The sequence below is a fragment of the Phyllopteryx taeniolatus genome, chromosome 1, assembly GCF_024500385.1.
Source record: "Phyllopteryx taeniolatus isolate TA_2022b chromosome 1, UOR_Ptae_1.2, whole genome shotgun sequence".
In the NCBI taxonomy this organism is placed as follows: Eukaryota; Metazoa; Chordata; class Actinopteri; order Syngnathiformes; family Syngnathidae; genus Phyllopteryx; species Phyllopteryx taeniolatus.
The window spans coordinates 40,382,291-40,400,370 of record NC_084502.1 but is presented as its reverse complement, the minus strand read 5'-3'; the positions used below and the strand labels follow the sequence as shown (position 1 = coordinate 40,400,370).

The following is an 18,080-nucleotide window of genomic DNA, read 5'->3' as shown; positions in this document are numbered from 1 at the left end:
TCTGCCCCCGCTGTTGTTCTGCATAGGCCCTCAGTCAGATCATAACCTAGTGTGATTTCGCGTATTGGTTAAGTGGAACAATGATCAGCCACCTCCTCTACATGGATGACATCAAGCTGTATGCCAAGAATGAGTGTGACATTGACTCCCTCCCACCCTGATCCACCTCAAAAGGATATGCAATGACATTGGAATGTCATGCGGGCTAGGTAAGTGCGGGCAAATGATATCTAGACGAGGGAGGAGTATCACAACCAAAGGGATAGAACTACCTGAGGGCAGCATAACAGATTTGCAGAACAACTACAAATACATTGGAATTCCACAGGGAATTGGCAACCATGAGGAGGAAGCTCGAAGGACAGCCACAGCCAAATACCTAAAGAGGTTGAGGCAGATCCTGACTAGTCAGCTGAATGGTAAGAATAAGATCCAGGCATTAAGATCCTATGCTCTGCCAGTAATCAGATACCCCGCTGGCATAATAACCTAGCCCCTGGAAGAGATTCAAGGCACTGAGATCAAAACAAAACTTCTTATAATCCACGGTGGGTTCCACTCCAAGTCCAGCGTTCTGAGGCTGTACACAAAGCTGAAAGAGGGTAGCCGAGGACTAGCGAGCATCACAGGCACTATCCAGAAGAAACAACAGCCCTCCAAGAATACATCAAAAAGATGGCTCCCAGGGATGAACTACTAAATGAATGTGCCAGGCAACAGAAACCCATTAAGAAGAAGAACCCAGATGGGCTGTTATGGAGAGACACACCCCTGCATGGCATGTACCACTGACAAATTAAAGATGTGGCTGACATACAGAAAGCATACCAGTGGCTGGAAAAGGCAAAGAGAAAAAAAAGTTTTATTAGTAGGAAAAGCAGGGTTTGCCTGATGAAAATCAAATTTTCGCCCACGATTGAATTGTCAGGAAGAAATTTAGCCTGGGGCCAAACTTAGTTGCCAACCCTTCAAGTAGCCTATATAGTACTATTATTGTATAGCCTACAATAATGGTTCAAGCTGCAAATGCACAAAAAAATGGATATGAAAATGTTTACTTTGAAGTGAGTATAGCGTTAGTCTCTTAGTTTAAATTAACTTCAGCAAACTGAAGTGTTAACAGTTATCAAATAAAAATGTATTTTGCAATACATTCTAATGTAAAAATCTAATTCTATCCGATTTATCAAGATTCAATGTTCTTTATTGTAATTGTACAAGACATGATATAACAAAATTCAGGTGCACTGGAATTTGACATCAATTAAATAAATACAGAACATAATAAGTAATAAGTTCGCATTCATCTCACATACTTCACACTGCATTTATACCATAAACACAGTACCAACATATGCAGTTAAAGGATAGAAGTCCATCACTTGTAAATGAGAATAAAATAAAAATAAACAAATTTTAAAGTATTGGGGGGGGCGATTGCTCAATGGAATAGTCAATAGTGTAATCGATTCTAAAGAGATTAGATAGTGACAAACCTAATACAAAGTAAAAAAAATTCAATAGATTTTTTTTTGTTCTTTGTACTTCATTCAGACAATAAAATGTAGCATTTTTTTTTAAAAGCACTAAAATAATAGTAATAAAAGTACTAAAATAATAATACAATAAATAAATAGACGAAAGATAAATAAATATATAACATTTCCTGGACAACCAGAGACACTTTGGATTTTATGTTACGTTTGGACACAGATTAGGGAGAAAAATACTTGGGATGACCCAAAACAGATGACTGGTTCGGTCCATTTGAGATAAACCAAAGCATTGTGATCCCTTGCAAAAAGACACTCCTTTTGATAATGCATTTTAAGAGAACAAATGTACTTTGCACTTGCAGTTTATTATCACATATGATGATAAAGGAGGAGTAATAAATACAGATAAATGCTACTGGACAACAGGACTCTGTCAAGATGAATTTTGCAAGAGTAGATAATATTCACCATGGCAAAGCTGGGTCTGAGGGCCCTGCAGCACATCCTTAAAAATAAAAAAAACCTCCAGTGTGCTAATATTGCCCTTTGACTGAGAATGCTCTTTATAGTGTCTCAATGACCAATAATATTGGTGAATCACCCAATGAGTCTGACTGCACATGTACATGAACTGGCCTATCTACACTCCGTTCAAGAAAAACAACTCATTAAGACTGTGTACGGTATATTTTAAGCTGAATAAGGCCTAATGACATTTGAAACCTAAGTGTTTTCCACTATTATCTGTTGCATCCATGGTCAACACTGCTTATCTTGTTCAGGCTTATAAGGAAGATGGAGTTTATTCCAGCTTTTCCACTGCAGCGTACCAGCTCTATCTGGCTCTATTTGACCAGGTTTGGGCAGTCTGTATTTCATTTTCATAATAGAAAACTGCAACAACAACAAAAAACGGGCCACATCATATGCGTCAGTCACAGCGAGACAAGCTAACAACAAAAAATAACACCACGGAAGAAGAGAATAACAGCTTCCTGTAGAAATTCTGATTTATATCCTATAGCTGTATAAAGTAAAGTAGCTCGATACTGATACTGAAACAAAACCACAGCAAAAACCTAAAACATCAGTAAAAGCAGTGGAATCATACAGGACAAAAAATTGGAGCTTCCAATTTTTATTTTTAGGAATTCAGAATAATTTTCAGCAGTGCTAAATGTTGTAGTACAGTGATTCTCAAACCTTTTACACCAAGTACCACCACAAAAAATATGTAGCTCTCCACATACTACCAAAATGACCAACATTAAAATACTGTAGCGCCGGAGGCAAAACCGAGACATAGATTTTATTCAAAAAAGTATATTTAATATTTTTGTAAAAAACTAATCTTATGCAGTTTGAACATTTAAATCCATCCATTCTCACACCGCTTATCCTGCTTAGGGTCGCGGGGCACTAGTGCCTATCCCAGCGGACTTAGGGCAAAAGGCAGACTACACCCTGAACTAGTCGCCAGTCAGTCGCAGGGCACATATAGACACGGACAACCATTGGCACTCACATTCACACCATCACTGAGTGGAAACTGAACCCGCGCTGCCCGCACCAAAGTCAGGCGAGTGTTACGACTACACTATCAGTGACCACATTAAAATCTATCAAATCAAATGTATTTATACAGCACTTTTCATACATTAAACCAACAAAGTAAGATAAAAACAGACAATTAAAATAGCAAGAAATCCAAATACAAGAGCCACCCCTCCCATCCCCACATATAATATAAATCCAAAACATACCCACACATACACACGCACAAAGCACATATTGGTTAATAGTGTAGAGACATAGGAAAGGCACTGAGGATCCAGGTGAGGGAAGACAACATGTGGGGGTCATCCACACCGAGAGGTGCCACAGACGATGCCGCCACAGAGACCACCATGACCCAGGTAGACTACGATGGACTCTCTACATCCCCTCATCCCCAGCCCAGGGGAAACTGCTAATCCAAACAGGTGTCAGTAATGCCTAGAGCAGGAACGTCAAAATAATTTTTGTCGCGGGTCAAATTGTTGGTACCGTTTCACTCAGAGAGCCGTGATGACCGTGAAATCATACAAATGTTTAATCGCCTTATCATTATATTATATATGCACATCAAAATGATGGAGTTTTCAAATCAGAAGTCAAGAAAAGTACGGTAGTTTGTTCCGCTATTGTTCAAGTTACTGTAAAAAGGGGTTTGGTAACCCAAAAAAAACTTAGTATTTATTACCTATTACGATGTAAATTTTTGGTAAAGATTTTAGCAAGACTCATGGAAGTTGGTACAAATAATTTTCTTTTGCCGGCCACATAAAATGTGGCGGGACGGATGTGGCCCCCGGGCTGGGAGTTTGACATGCCTGCTTTGGTTTTATTACATCCTCTTGATACTCTTTTCATCTGAGAGGTGTTGTTTGAAGATTAAAATATCCTTTTTTGTTTCAACAGTATTTGATTTCATATATTATCAAATTATGAATTGGTCTTTTGTGTTAATGTTGTTAACCAGTACTTATTCGACTGTGTAGCATGTATTTTGAGTAACTATTGTATCAAGGAAACATGTGTAACTACTGTATTGATGTACTATGTGCTGTACTCATCTATTATTTGTACTGTTGATTACTGTATATGTCGACCCAAGGAAGATTAGCAAAATGCTACGGCGCAAGCTAATGGGGATGTTAGCAGCGGCTGCTACTTGACACAGTCATTGATATTTTCACCAAAATACTTTGACTACAACACCAAAAATAGTCAATATACAAAGTAATTTAGCATGTGATCGCCAGCACTTGCTGAAATTGTGATCATCCAGTGATTTTGAGTTTGTAACTACGACGGTTGCCGTCGAGCTAACTAAGCTGGCTACTTTTAAACAACAAATAATGGCAGGGCGCTCTCGACCCATGTCATTTTCTGGGTCATACCGAGAACAAACGCATCGTCAGACTTCACAGAAAACAAGAATAATAATATTGAATCATGTCACTATAGTTATCTATTGTGTCCGAATCCTATCAATGTGTGATTTTCTACGCCAAAAACACTTTTTGCAGTCAGATTTGCGCTATAACAACCACGAGGAACATTTTCATTTTTGTCAAAACTTCGAATAAACATTAACGTAACGTAGATGAAGTTTTTTTTTTTTTTTTTTTTTTAACCTGTCCTGTTCAGCCTTGCAGAATGGTGGATCTGTATGCCTTTGTGCTGGAACAGTTTTGCTGTGAAACGGGGCACAATTGATGGCCGTTCCACATGGCGCCATTCGGTCCAGGACCGCCTCTGTGATGTGACTGTTTGCAGACACTGTGATCTGCAGAGATAGTAGGAAGCAGGCGGAGAGATGGATGTGATGAAGAATGAAGGTCAGCTGGTGAAATGGTGGGGTTACAAGGAGTAGAGGTGGAGAAGGTCAAGGAGTACTGTAATTTCTTGTGTATAATGTGCATTTTTTTCCCCCAAAAGAATAGTCAAAAGTCAATAGTGCCCATTATACATGGGTATATAGTGAAAATTGAAAACAACTTTCACATTTTATAAATGTATGTCGCCATCTCGAGGTTATGAAAAAGCTCTACACTTTCATTCCAAAAGGCCCCGCCACCTAGAGGTTATGAGAAAGGTGTACACCTTCACTCTAATATGCCACCGCCACCTATTGGGTATGGAAAATGTGTAGCCTACACTTTCATTTCAATATGACGGGGTACGCATGACTGCATATATGTACAGTTGTGCTCATAAGTTTACACACCCTTGCAGAATTTGTGAAATATTGTTTTTTTTTTTTTTAAATATGAGTGAACAACAACCATCATTAATTTCTTTATGGTTATGTTTTGTTTAATAATAATGCTTTTCTGAAATGCTTGACCGTTTAATTTGAATCCCATTAAAATAAAATCGTCTGGTCCTTCATGATTTCTTTAAAGAATTGTACCCATCTTACAAATTCTGCCTGGGTAATCAAACATATGAGCACAACTGTGTGTTTTCTAATTTACTAAATAAATGTAAGGCTGTGAATTTCAAAATAAGAGCAAGTAAATAAAAAAGAAAGTATTACGTGTTCAAATAAAGTGCTTCAGAATAATTATTTGAAAAAAACTAACAAAATACAGATAATACTTCGTTTTGATCATATGGGTAGAAGCTAAATCATGCATTGTAAAAATGCATTATACATAGGAAGAAGGGTTTTCAAGAATTTTGAGGTCAACTTTGGGGGTGCATATTATACATGGGTGGGCATTATACACGACAAATTACAGTATTTGGGATTAACTGTTCGGCGCAATGGCGAGTGTGGAAGAGAAGTGAACAAGAGAGTATAGGCAGAATAAAAGTAAAGTGTCAGGATGTGATCTGTGACAGAAAAGCACCAGCTAGAATGAAAGGAAAGGTTTATTGGACAGGAGTGAGACCAGCCATGTTGTTTTGATTTGGAGACGGTAGCAATGACTAGAAGACTGAAGGTGGCACAGTTTAAGATGCTACGGTGGGTACGGAAAGTATTCAGACCCCGTTAAATTTTTCACGTTTTTATATTGTAGCCATTTGCTAAAATCATTTAAGTTCATTTTTTTCCACATTAATGTACACACAGCACCCCATATTGACAGAAAACAAACTGAATTGTTGAAATTTTTGCAGATTTATTAAAAAAGAAAAACTGAAATATCACACAGCCATAAGTATTTAGACCCTTTGCTCAGTATTTAGTAGAAGCACCCTTTTGAGCTAATACAGCCATGAGTCTTTTTGGGAAGACCTGAAAATGGCTCCCCACCAACGTTCACCATCCAACCTGACAGAACTGGAGATGATCTGCAAGGAGGAATGACAGATGATCCCCAAATCCAGGTGTGAAAAACTTGTTGCATCATTCCCATTAATGTGTACATTAATGAGGGATAAAAATGAACTTAAATGATTTTAACAAATGGCTGCAATATAAAAAACAGTGAAAAATTTAAGGGGGTCTGAAAACTTTCCGTACCCACTGTATGATTCTCTTTTTGAGTGGAAGAGATAGACAGGATTACCAATGAGTTAGGGACAGCACAGATGGGAAGGTTTGGAGGCAAAGCGAGAGAGGCCAAATTGAGATGCACAGTAGGTACAATGGATATACAGCGGCTGAAATAAGTATTTAACACGTCACCGTTTTTCTCACAAAATATATTTCCAAAGGTGCTATTGACATGAAAATGTACCCAGATGTTGGGAACCACCCAAGTAATCCATATATACAAAGACAGTAGAACAAATAGCTCAGAAAATAAGTTGTGTGTAATAATGTGAAATGACACAGGAAAAAAGTATTGAACACGCCAACTGGTATTCAATACTTTGTACAAAAGCCTTTGTTTGCAATGACAGCTTCAAGAGTCCTCCTGTATGGAGAAATCTTGAAGGTTTGAAGGTGGGCTTCTTTTATGGCCCTTGAGTTTCAGTTCTTTCCATATAGTTTTGATTGGATTCAAGTCAAGTGATTGGTGGGCAATTCTAGCAGCTTAATTTTGTTTCTTTAAAACCAATTGAGAGTTTCCTTGGCAGTATGTTTTGGATCATTATCCTGCTGAAATGTCCACCCTCGTTACATTTTCATCATCCTCGTAAATGGCAGCAGATTGTTGTCAAGAATGTCTCGGTATATTTTCCCAGTCATCCTTCCGTCAATAATGTGGAGTTTACCAGTACCACTTGCTGAAAAAGCAGCCCCACACCATCATGTTCGCACCTCCAAACTTCACTGTTGGTATGGTGTTTTTAGGGTGATGTGAGTGCCATTTCTTCTCCAAACGTGGTATGCATTATGGCACCCAAGCAGTTCAATTTTGCTCTCATCCGAGCAGACTATATTCCCCCAGTATTTAACTGGCATTGCCAAATGTTGTTCAGCAAACTTTAAACAACTTTAAACTTTAAACGTGCTTTGACATGATTTTTTTTCAGCAATGGGGTCTTGAGTGGTGAGCGTGCTTACAGGCCATGGCGGCGGAGTGCATTACTCACTGTTTTCCTTGTGACAACAGTACCTGCTAATTCCAGGTCTTTTTGAAGCTCTCCACAGGTGGTCCTTGGCTCTTGGACAACTCTTCTGATTATTCTTTACACTCTTCTGTCAAAAATCTTGCACGGAGCACCTAATTGAGGCAAATTTATGGTGGTATGATTGGCTTTCCACTTACGTATTATGGCCCCAAGCGTGCTCACTGGAACATTCAGAAACTGAGATATGCACCTGTAACCAATGCCATCGTTATGTTTTGCAACAATTAATTTGCGATGGTCTTGAGACAGCTCTCTGCTCTTACCCATCGTGAGATGTGTCTTGGCTCACACCTTCGCAATGTGACCTTTTTGTAGGCCATCAATTAGGACTGAACCAGCTTTTATTCATTTGCACTGACAGGGGGCTGGATTGCTGTTTGATTATTGATAAGAGTTTTGGTGTTGTCTTGGCTTTCCATGCCTTTTTTTGCACCTCCTTTTCTTCATGTGTTCAGTACCTTTTCCCTGTGTCATTTCACATTTTTACACACAACTTAATTTCTGATCTTATTTATCCTACTTTCTTTGCATGTATGGATTACTTGGGTTGTTCCCAACATTTGGTGAAATCTTCAGGTCAGTAGCACCTTTGGAAGTATATGGTAAAATGGTGACGTGTTAAATACTTATTTCATCCGCTGTATCAGTAGAAGGATGTTGTAAATGGAGCAGGCAGGTGGAAGGCAAAACAAAGACCAAAGACTGAATTAAAGGATGTGGTTAGCGATCATTTGCAGATAGCTCCAGTAAGAGCAGAAGATGCAGAGGGCAGGTGTAGATGGAAAGGATGATTCGCTGGGGCAAGGGTAAAGCCAATAGGGAAAGAAGACCCTCATTTAACTCAAGAGGAGGAAGAGCTGCCAAACTATAGAAATTCACTTCCCGAACAATTTGTCTGAATTTCTGCATTTTTTTTAATATTATGTCAAGAACATTACCGCGGGACAGTTCTTATTATGTGATAGGATAAAAACAATGCTGCATACTGTTCAATTGCACAACATAGTCATTACTCTATACTCCTAATCGTTAATAAATTATGCCTTCAATATTCATTTTAATTAGGGGTGGGTAAAAATATCGATTCAGCAATGCATTGCAATTTTTCTTTTCACAATTCAATATTGATTCAGCACATCTGCTGAATCGATTCACCTCCTGGCCACTATGAGGTGCTGTGCATATGGTTCGCATTGTATGGATGGAAGTCAACAAAATGGCAGCAGCAGCAGCAGCGTGAAGCGAGCGACTTCTACTTTTAAATCTGACCTTTGGGGTCATTTTTGATTTCCCTGTAAATCCGGAACACAGAAATGGACAAAAGACACTCTAACCACAATACCCAATTCCAACACAAAAACACGCCAGAAGTCAACGTGCCGGAACTGTTCAAAGAGTGAAGACGGCTGTTTTGGAGTCACTGAAGTCGACAGCAAGATCGATTGACCCCTACGTGTAACTATCACTTCTCATTTAATTTCTAATGAGTGCAAATTTGTGTCAAATGTTCTGCAGACTAGAGCCCCCTAGACAGAAGCCACACAAGGAGGGAGCAATATTGACAAGACGCAATAAATGAATGGGGTTTGACGAAGGAAGTACCGGTATTGGCTTTTCTCACCACGTCGCAAACCCATCCATCCATCCATTTTCTGAGCCGCTTCTCCTCACTAGGGTCGCGGGCGTGCTGGAGCCTATCCCAGCTGTCATCGGGCAGGAGGCGGGGTACACCCTGAACTGTTTGCCAGCCAATTGCAGGGCACATAGAAACAAACAACCATCCGCACTCACAGTCACACCTACGGGCAATTTAGAGTCTCCAATGAATGCATGTTTTTGGGATGTGGGAGGAAACCGGAGTGCCCGGAGAAAACTCACACAGGCACGGGGAGAACATGCAAACTCCACACAGGCGGGGCAGGGGATTGAACCCGGGTCCTCAGAACTGTGAGGCTGACACTCTAACCAGTTGTCCACCGTGCTGCCCACGTCGCAAACATGCTTCTTAATTAGGTATTACTTAAATACCCTACAAATAATAGTAACCCTAATAAAGAAATATTGGTTACGCATACTTGCACGTTACGTTTTCAATACAGAGCTTTAATTAAAATAAATATGTTAATTTATTTTAAAGAAATTTAACCCTCTTAATTATAATTTATAAAGAAATCCAAGACAATTGAATTTAGTGAAACCATGAATGCTAATATTCATTGGGCTTATTTGCAGTAATTTCACATTTGCAGTGTGTGGGCTTTTCATTAAAGTAAATACAAACAAGTAAATACATGAGAAATGGTAAGCATAATAAAAATTACTATTAATCAGAGAAAGCAAACTCATTTTTATTGACATTTTATTCTTGAGTTATACCATTTATACTGCCTCTATATATAACTTTAGCTTTGGAAAGCATAAAACTAGTACTTAGTGGAACTTTTATTCAAAATACTGCCCAAAACAGAGTGTCGAAAAATTGCTACACAAATCACAAAAATAATTTTGTTAAGCAATAATTGCGATTGCTATCAATTTTGACTGACAATAGTCACACCCACGGTCACATCTTATCCAGTTTGTCAAGGAGGCGTTGGTGGGATGGTTTAGATCATAGGTGTCAAACTCAAGGCCCGCGGGCCAGATGCCGCCCACCACATCATTTTATGTGGCCCGCAAAAGCAAATCATGCTCGTCAACTTCCGTGATTTTTGCTCAAATCTGTACCCAAATTCCAAAATGTCATAATAATAAACAATAATGTTGAGATATTGCATTTTTCTGTTACCAAACCCTTCTTCTGCAGTAACTTAAACAATACTTGAACAAACTATAATCCTTGTCTTCTGATTTCAAACCTGGTTATCCCTCAATTTGTTGTGTAATGGTAATAATATTTTGGCGATGATTAAACATTTATGTGTTTTCACTGTTCTAACGGCCCTCTGAGGGAAATCATAACTACAATGCGGTCCGAGCCAAAAAAGAGTTTGACACCCCTGGTTTAGACTAGTCTGGTCACATCCCATCCATCCTACCTACATGGGGGCATGCTGTGTTGGTGAAGCAAAAATAGCATTTCCTCGCTACATTTCCTTGCCTGCCTGCGCCTTCTCTGGCACGTCCAAGCCCTGCTCCTCCTCCTCCTCCTCTATCGACCAAATTCAAGGAGACACCCCCTCCTCCTCCCTTCCATCTACCCCGGCTTCGTCTCTCCCCTACACAAGGTCGACCGGCGTGGACCCACTCGCGTCGCGATGAGCGTGGAGCTCGGGTGGGGTGGGTGGGTGGTTGTGTGGGGGGGTTACTATTCCTACAGGGGCCATTTTTTAACCGGACTGCCGCCCGCTACATTGGCGCTACACACACACGCGCAAACATGGTCAAGCGGCTTGCTCTACTTTCGACGTGATGCCCGAGCCATGGTGGCGCATCTTTCGCTGTAGTCCAGATGCTTCAAATAATCACGCGATCTGCGGCGAAATGAATGTTTCATTCAGATCACATACGAACGATGTGATGTAAATGGAAGCGAGGGAAAAGGCCACGCGCAGGCCGTGTGTGCGGGACCGCATTCAAACAGCGGAGGCTTCTTGTTACATAACAGCGTGGCCTATGTGACAACCACAGCGGGGACCATTCGTCCAGCGGGCCAGTGGACCTACACAGACACGCCGCTCGCAGCCATTACGCCTTTTCGATTCAAGTGCATCAGGATTTTCCACAATCGTTTATTGACAGCGCACATGCGATTGCCGCCGCTGCACATTCCTCAGCATCAGTCGGCGATTGCAATTCGTTCTTGATCGTCTCCAAACTGCACTAGTAGCACTGTCCACTGAAGGGTTTTTGACATGAGGTTTTCAAATACGTCTGCAACCGCGCGTCTCCAACGGCGCAACCGGAACATGAGCATATCCATACAGATAGACACATCATGTTGTGGTTAGCGTCCAAGTGGAAAACATGCACCGGCCGCGTCTCCTTTGCCAACAAGCAACAGCAGAATGGCGGCTTCCAGCTTTGTCATTCACTCCACTTTGGCGGAGAGTCACCAGGCGGTTCAGCGCAACGGCTTCGAGGACATGCGCATGTGTGTACGTGTCGGTGGTGTGTGTTTGTGTGTGTGACATATATTACTCATGTCGGTCCGTCATTCCGTGTGCGAGCGGCAGCTTCACTTGAGAGCAAGACGTGGGCTCACCGTGATCATCCCCGCAACCGCAGCGGACGAGCCGATTCGGCGAAGTAGTCGGTGGGAGCGTCCAGGTTGGAGGACCATTGGTAGGGCTAGCTGTCCACTGATGGTGCCGCTGAATTGGTCACCCTGTGTTTCTCCTCCTCTAGTCGTCTTGCTCCACTCCCTTGCATCTCCTCCCCCCTGACCCTCTTGGGCTCCGAGCACCGCTGTCAAGACGAGGGAGACAATGCCAAGGATGCGATATCATACTTCCGGGTGCTGCTTTCAAAGTAAAACGAGAGCGTGGTTTTGACGACACTGTCAACACTGGCAATCTGCCCTAAATCTCCGGTCTGTCGCTCACTAACATTGGGCTAATTATTGGATTGTGGTGATGGGAGAGCATTTACGAGGAAAACTAAACTCACTCTGACTGTGCACTCCATAAATATCATCTACCCATTCATTTTCTATCCCATTTACGGTGTATTCTTTCTAGGGTCAAGGGAGTTAGGATGTGAGAGGTGCACAGACATTTCAAGGGGCTGGTGCTCAAGACAAAAAAATAAAAAATAAAAAGGGCACCCTTCGCCAAAATTATTCATTCAATTAAAAAAAACACACACACACATTGGAACTTTGAAACTTTTATTTTTGATAACATAAACACAGTCTACTAAAATATGGCAGCTCTAATTATTAGAATGAATACAGAATTTAATTACAGGCACACAAAAAAATTGCTATTAAAACTCTGCTCTGAATAAATAAAAATAAAGCATTCAATCTGTTCTATAAAATACAACTATTATAATAATAATAATAAAATATGATAATAATAAAAATTTTATAATAATAAAATATAATAATAATAATAAAATACAACTATTATAATAATACCTATTATAATACAACTAAATAATTGTTTTTCTATTTATCAATTTTATTTCTGTACGCTGCTTTGACATATAGCATTATGTTTTGCCATCTATAGTTTGTAGCAAAATTATTCCTCATTTGTAATCCTGAACTGCTGAAGTACAAATGCTTTCATTTAAAAAGAAAACAATTTTAAAAATAAAAAAATCTCATTGACTCCACACAGCAGAGTTTTGGCCAGGATGCTGCATTTATAAAATATTTTTTGTTTATATTTCACACACTTTATTGTGAGTGCTACTGTACTTATTACTTGCTTGACATTGTACCGCAAAATGTCATGCTTTTTTCAGGTTTCACATCAAAATAATTGAGATTTTTAATTGAAATAAAACTGGCGAACTTGCCTAATTTGTAAACCTGTTTTAAAATTCTCCGTCTGTCTTTCTGTCTGCATGTCTTGGACTGTTTACCTTCCAATCACAGGACTGACACATAGAGAGAATTTATGCACATGGGCAATTTAAAGACTTTGTTTAACCTAGCATGTCGTGCAGGCTGATCTGGGCATAAAATTTAATTTCATTGCAGTTTACAGCAATTATTAGAGTAGACGGAACGAATACTTTTATTTTGAAGAATGATTTCTCAAACATCCTGTGTAAGTGGGTGATACATTAGCCGGTTTGGCGCAGCTGTCCTCAGCCATGCGTGCTTTAAAGTGCGCTGCCATTTAGGAACACAGCACTCCCTCTAGTGGTGAAGAAGGTGTCTGCAGGGATCCGTGTTTTGAGCCTATGGACACCCTTTTGAGTATTTATTCCATATCTCCAACATCCAGTTTAAGGTCCATGTAGTAGTACTGTACGCCCTTTGTCCTCACTAGTAAGACAGTTCAGTGAACCTGGTGAACGATTGTGTCTTACTAGTAACGTTTTTTTCACTACTGTCTTCCACTGACAGTTTTGCCTGTACACTAGTAGGACAATTTTGGCTTACTAGTAGTAGGGCAACTGCATGTTACTAGTGAGGCAAAACTGTGCACTAGTTGACATATGTGCGCAACCAGTTAGCCTACTACTAGTTGAAGCACAAGATGTTACTATAATAGAATTTTATGCCACTAGTAGCTTATTATTAGGATGGTAACACAGAGTTGTCAACTAGTACACAACTAGTAGGACAACTTTGGTATACTAGTAGGACAAATGCATATTTTACTAGTGAGGCAAAACTGGCCTCACTCGTAACATGTAGTTGTCTTACAAAAATAAAGAGTGCAATAAAGTGAGCTGGCGGCACGGTGGGCGACTGGTTAGCAAATCTGCCTCACAGATCTGAGGACCCGCATTCAAATCCGGCCTCGCCTGTGTGGAGTTTGCATGTTCTCCCAATGCCTGTGTGGGTTTTCTCCAGGTACTCCAGTTTCCTCCCACATTCCAAAAACATGCAATGGTAGGTTGATTGAAGACTCTATATTGTCCGTTGTGTGAATGTGAGTGTAAATGGTTGTTTGTTTCTATGCACTCTGCAATTGGCTGGCGACCAGTTCAGGGTGTACCCCGCCTCTCACCTGAAGACAGCTGGGATAGGCTCCAGCACACCCGTTACCCCAGTGAGGATAAGCGGTACGGGAATTGTTTAGAACATACTGTGCCATTTCAAAACAATTCTCTAAATAAATAATCGAAAATGCTAATTCACCCATTCTAACGTCATAACACCTTTATCAACTTTACAGGCAAGTAACTGTTTAACATTCTTGCTCGGCATACAAGTGTAAAAATATGGTACCCACTGTTAATATGGATACGATAAACTAATAAAGGACTCTTAAACAGTCTCTTATTTTTAATAAAGATTGAAGCGAGCAATTTTATTTTACCATTCACAAATGTTAAGTGTTAAATGAAGTTAACCACTAATGTAATGATAACGTTGAAACAGTTAACTTTGGATAACAACAGCCAAGCTAGCCTGGTTACAGCTATAGTGTTGGCAGCAAACATTGGCAGTCAACCCCATTAGCCTGCCCTTTATCCATCTCTGCAGCCTCAGTCAACTACGCGGATACGAGGGGTTAACCCCTGGATTAACATCATCATCGTCATCATCATCGTCTTTCCATAGTCTCTAGTTGGCACTGCACTGTAAAGCTCTGAAATGCTGGACAGTCCATGAGTACTACAATACATATCCATCTATTTTTGATCACTTATTATCCTTATTAGGGGCTAAGTCTATCCTCGCTAACTTTGGGCAACAGATGGGGTAGAGTTGCAGGGCACATAGACAAAGAACCATTCACACTCACGTTCACACCGATGGACAATTTAGAGTCTTCAATCAACCTATTACACATGTTTTTGGAAGGTGTGAAGAAGTCTGATTACCCCAAAAGAAAACCCACACAAAGCATGAGGAGAACATGCAAAGTCCACACAGGAAGGCCAGAGCCTCAGCGAGTCACTCGCAGGATTTGTTTGGCACAATTCTTACGCCGGATGCCATTCCTGACACAATCCACCTAATTTTTAATCTGGGTCTGGGACCAGCAGTGGCTAGGAATAGATGCAGTGACCAGGAATCAAACCTGCGTTGTCTGCATGAAAGGTAGCAGCATGTACCACTACTCTACTAGTGCTGCTACCATGACTACACTATTATATTCATATCTTGTAATATTCTTCTTATTTTTGCACCAATTGAAAATGGTCCTTCTTTTGGAAAAATAAAAAAAATATACAGCAAACTCTGCTTAACTGTGAGCTCCTTCGACTGCTCATGCGCAAACGTTCCACTTACTTGATGGCCAACTGCTGGGATGAGTTAAAGTGCGCTTGATGAGCATTGGCGCATACATTTGTTTGTGTGTGTGTTACTGACACCGAAAACACACACTGTCAGAACTGTATACTCCTTACTGCAAGATCAATCAGTACTCGTCATTAACCTGCTGGATTTGGACTGAAATCAAAACTGAACTGAACATTGCAGTAGTTCTATGGCTGGAGTACAGTAAGTTAGAAATAGTTCCAGCCCGGAATGCATATGGACTTCACAAGTGGTCCTGAATAATTTTCTTCCTACTGCACTATGGCAACCTTTCCAGACTACAACAGAGAACGTGATGTTCGACCCCATTCAAGCACATTAAGCCAACTCCCAGGTAACCTTTGGAATGATGAGCTTGGCTATCCAGTCAGATGACTTCTGTAAACCGAGGGATCCTACGAGCAGCCTACGGAGATTCTCTTGCAGAGTGATCACAACAAGGTTGAATTCGCCTCATCTGACCACAGCTGCATAGATCTGTGAAGAGCAGTCAGTGGCAACGCATGGAGGCATGCTACAAGGACCTGAGCTAACGGTTGGTGGAACTACTTTGTGATGGACACTGCCAAACCTCTGCCTTGTCTTCAAACCTTCCCACTATATCCTCCACCATACTCTTATTACACAATATTGTAGCTTGCCATGGCTAGAGATAGGCAGCCCTTCTGGCAGTCACTACAGGCAAAAACTACGGGTACTTCACGAATATCTTGGCAACCTGGATAAGCTTAAAGGTGATTTGATATATTTTTGCAAGGAACAACCATACAGCAAAAGTTGATGTTCAAAGATACTTCTCAAATTTTCTCTTTTATACCTGTGTAAAACACGTCTCACTATCTTCACTAAACATGTGCTCTATCTGACTAATAGTGTTGTCTCTTATCCCAGGAAGATGGTCTTGTCTAACTTCACCATCCTCTCATTTAATCAAACAGGAACTATCCCTTCAACCACAAACACACTCAACAGTCCAATTAGTCATCAGTCAGTACTAAATAAGTCACGTTTGTGAGACTTAGTTATGTAATAATGCACATGAATTAATGTATGATGGTATAAATTTTCCATCAAATACCAGTCAGAGAGCAGACTATGGGCAAAGGCAATGGGCAAAGGCAATCCACCCATAACCCAGCCACGGGTTTGTATGGTCCCTGTTGCCTGCCTCAGTCACGTGTCCACTCCTGCTCTGACTATTCCATATCCTGAACAACAGATTACTTTTCAATTAGGTTTGTCATCCCAGCCGGTCACACCAAAAGCCTCATCTTCAGTTGGATCAAAAAACTTCAATATGCCCAGCATCATACAGTATGCCACAACCGATAGGGGTACCAGGTATACATTTATCTTCCTTGCCCACTTGGAGCATATTTCATACAGCATGCACCTCCACCAGTACATCCATCAATGCCATGCGCCTTATGCACACCCATGGCTCCACTAGAACCTACAGCCCCTGGCATCCTGGAAATGGCAATTGCCTGCTCGTAGTATACCAAAGAGCAAGCTCACCACCTTCAGTATTGGCAAGGAGAGTGACTCCGAATCTGGGCTCCAACTGTCCACTGTCTGTGTCCTTAGGAAAGACACTGAACCCTAAATTGCACCCAGCAACCGCCCATTAGTGTGTGAATGTATGGATGACTGTGAGCCTCTGTTAAGCGCTTTGAGCACTGTGATGCTGTAGATAAAGCACTACATAAAAGCACTGGCAACACTATTGACAGTAAATTACTGTAAACTTGAATGTACAGTAACATACCGGCCAAATAGGCCAACTTGAGTAATCACAAGGAAGTTCACACTGCAGACTATACGCACTGCACTGCACTGCACTATGCAATTGATAACTCACCCGTTGTAAATCACGAGGCAACGGTGAGCTTAACTTCACCTAGCGTACAGCAGAATTTACCGGTATGTCACTGTATCGCATACAACCCACATTTAGGGTTTCCTGTAATGTAAACGTAATGCGAGAGTTAAATAAGACACACACTCAACCAACTACGGGTAACATAAACATACATTATTCATGTTAAATTAATCCTGATCGTTTATGAACATTAAGGATTAAAGTCTTTATTTTAGCTACAATTCAACATTTTATGGTGCAATGCATACTGGGAGCCACGCATCTTCTGCTACAAAATACAGTAACTCTGTGTGACGTCAACCAAAATCCCATGATGCCGTGGAAACTGTAGTTAATTACTGTACAATCACTTGAAAGTGTTTTACTGTATAGTGTTGTGGTAAATAACTGTAGAATTTACAGGAATGTCTAACAGTGTATAATATTGTACAATATACGTATATATTGCATTTTACAAAAATAATCAGATATATCTTTAATGTCACATGTATCTGTGCCTAGAACGGAATTTACAGTTTGTCGACAAAATGCACAGATGAAGTCACTAGATGGGGCGATCGATCATTCCTAACAGCCTCTCAGAATATCCATACTCTTGCCTTATTCTCACCCGTTTCCTCTTCTTTGGGGTGATCCGCTTTTTCCATGACAATCGTGCAATGTTTTTGTGGTTCAGTGAAAAAATAATACAATACAGTATATTGCCTGTGTAGTCTCAAAACACGATACAGGG

The 18,080-nt window shown here is 40.6% G+C and overlaps 1 protein-coding gene across 4 annotated transcripts in view; it reads right to left on the bottom strand.

The window, feature by feature from the left end:
• adcy6a (adenylate cyclase 6a) overlaps positions 1 to 12,231 on the bottom strand; it is a 58,951-nt gene extending 46,720 nt beyond the window's left edge. The window contains exon 1 of one of the 4 annotated variants that reach the window (XM_061795388.1): positions 11,776 to 12,231. In XM_061795388.1, the coding sequence (XP_061651372.1) occupies positions 11,776 to 11,853 (78 nt within the window). In that variant the 5' untranslated portion in view covers positions 11,854 to 12,231. Of the gene's footprint in view, positions 1 to 4,675; positions 5,398 to 11,711 lie in introns of those variants that run through there. The other 3 variants (XM_061795361.1, XM_061795379.1, XM_061795371.1) reach the window with 3 other exon arrangements.
• Positions 12,232 to 18,080: the final 5,849 nt, after the last annotated feature.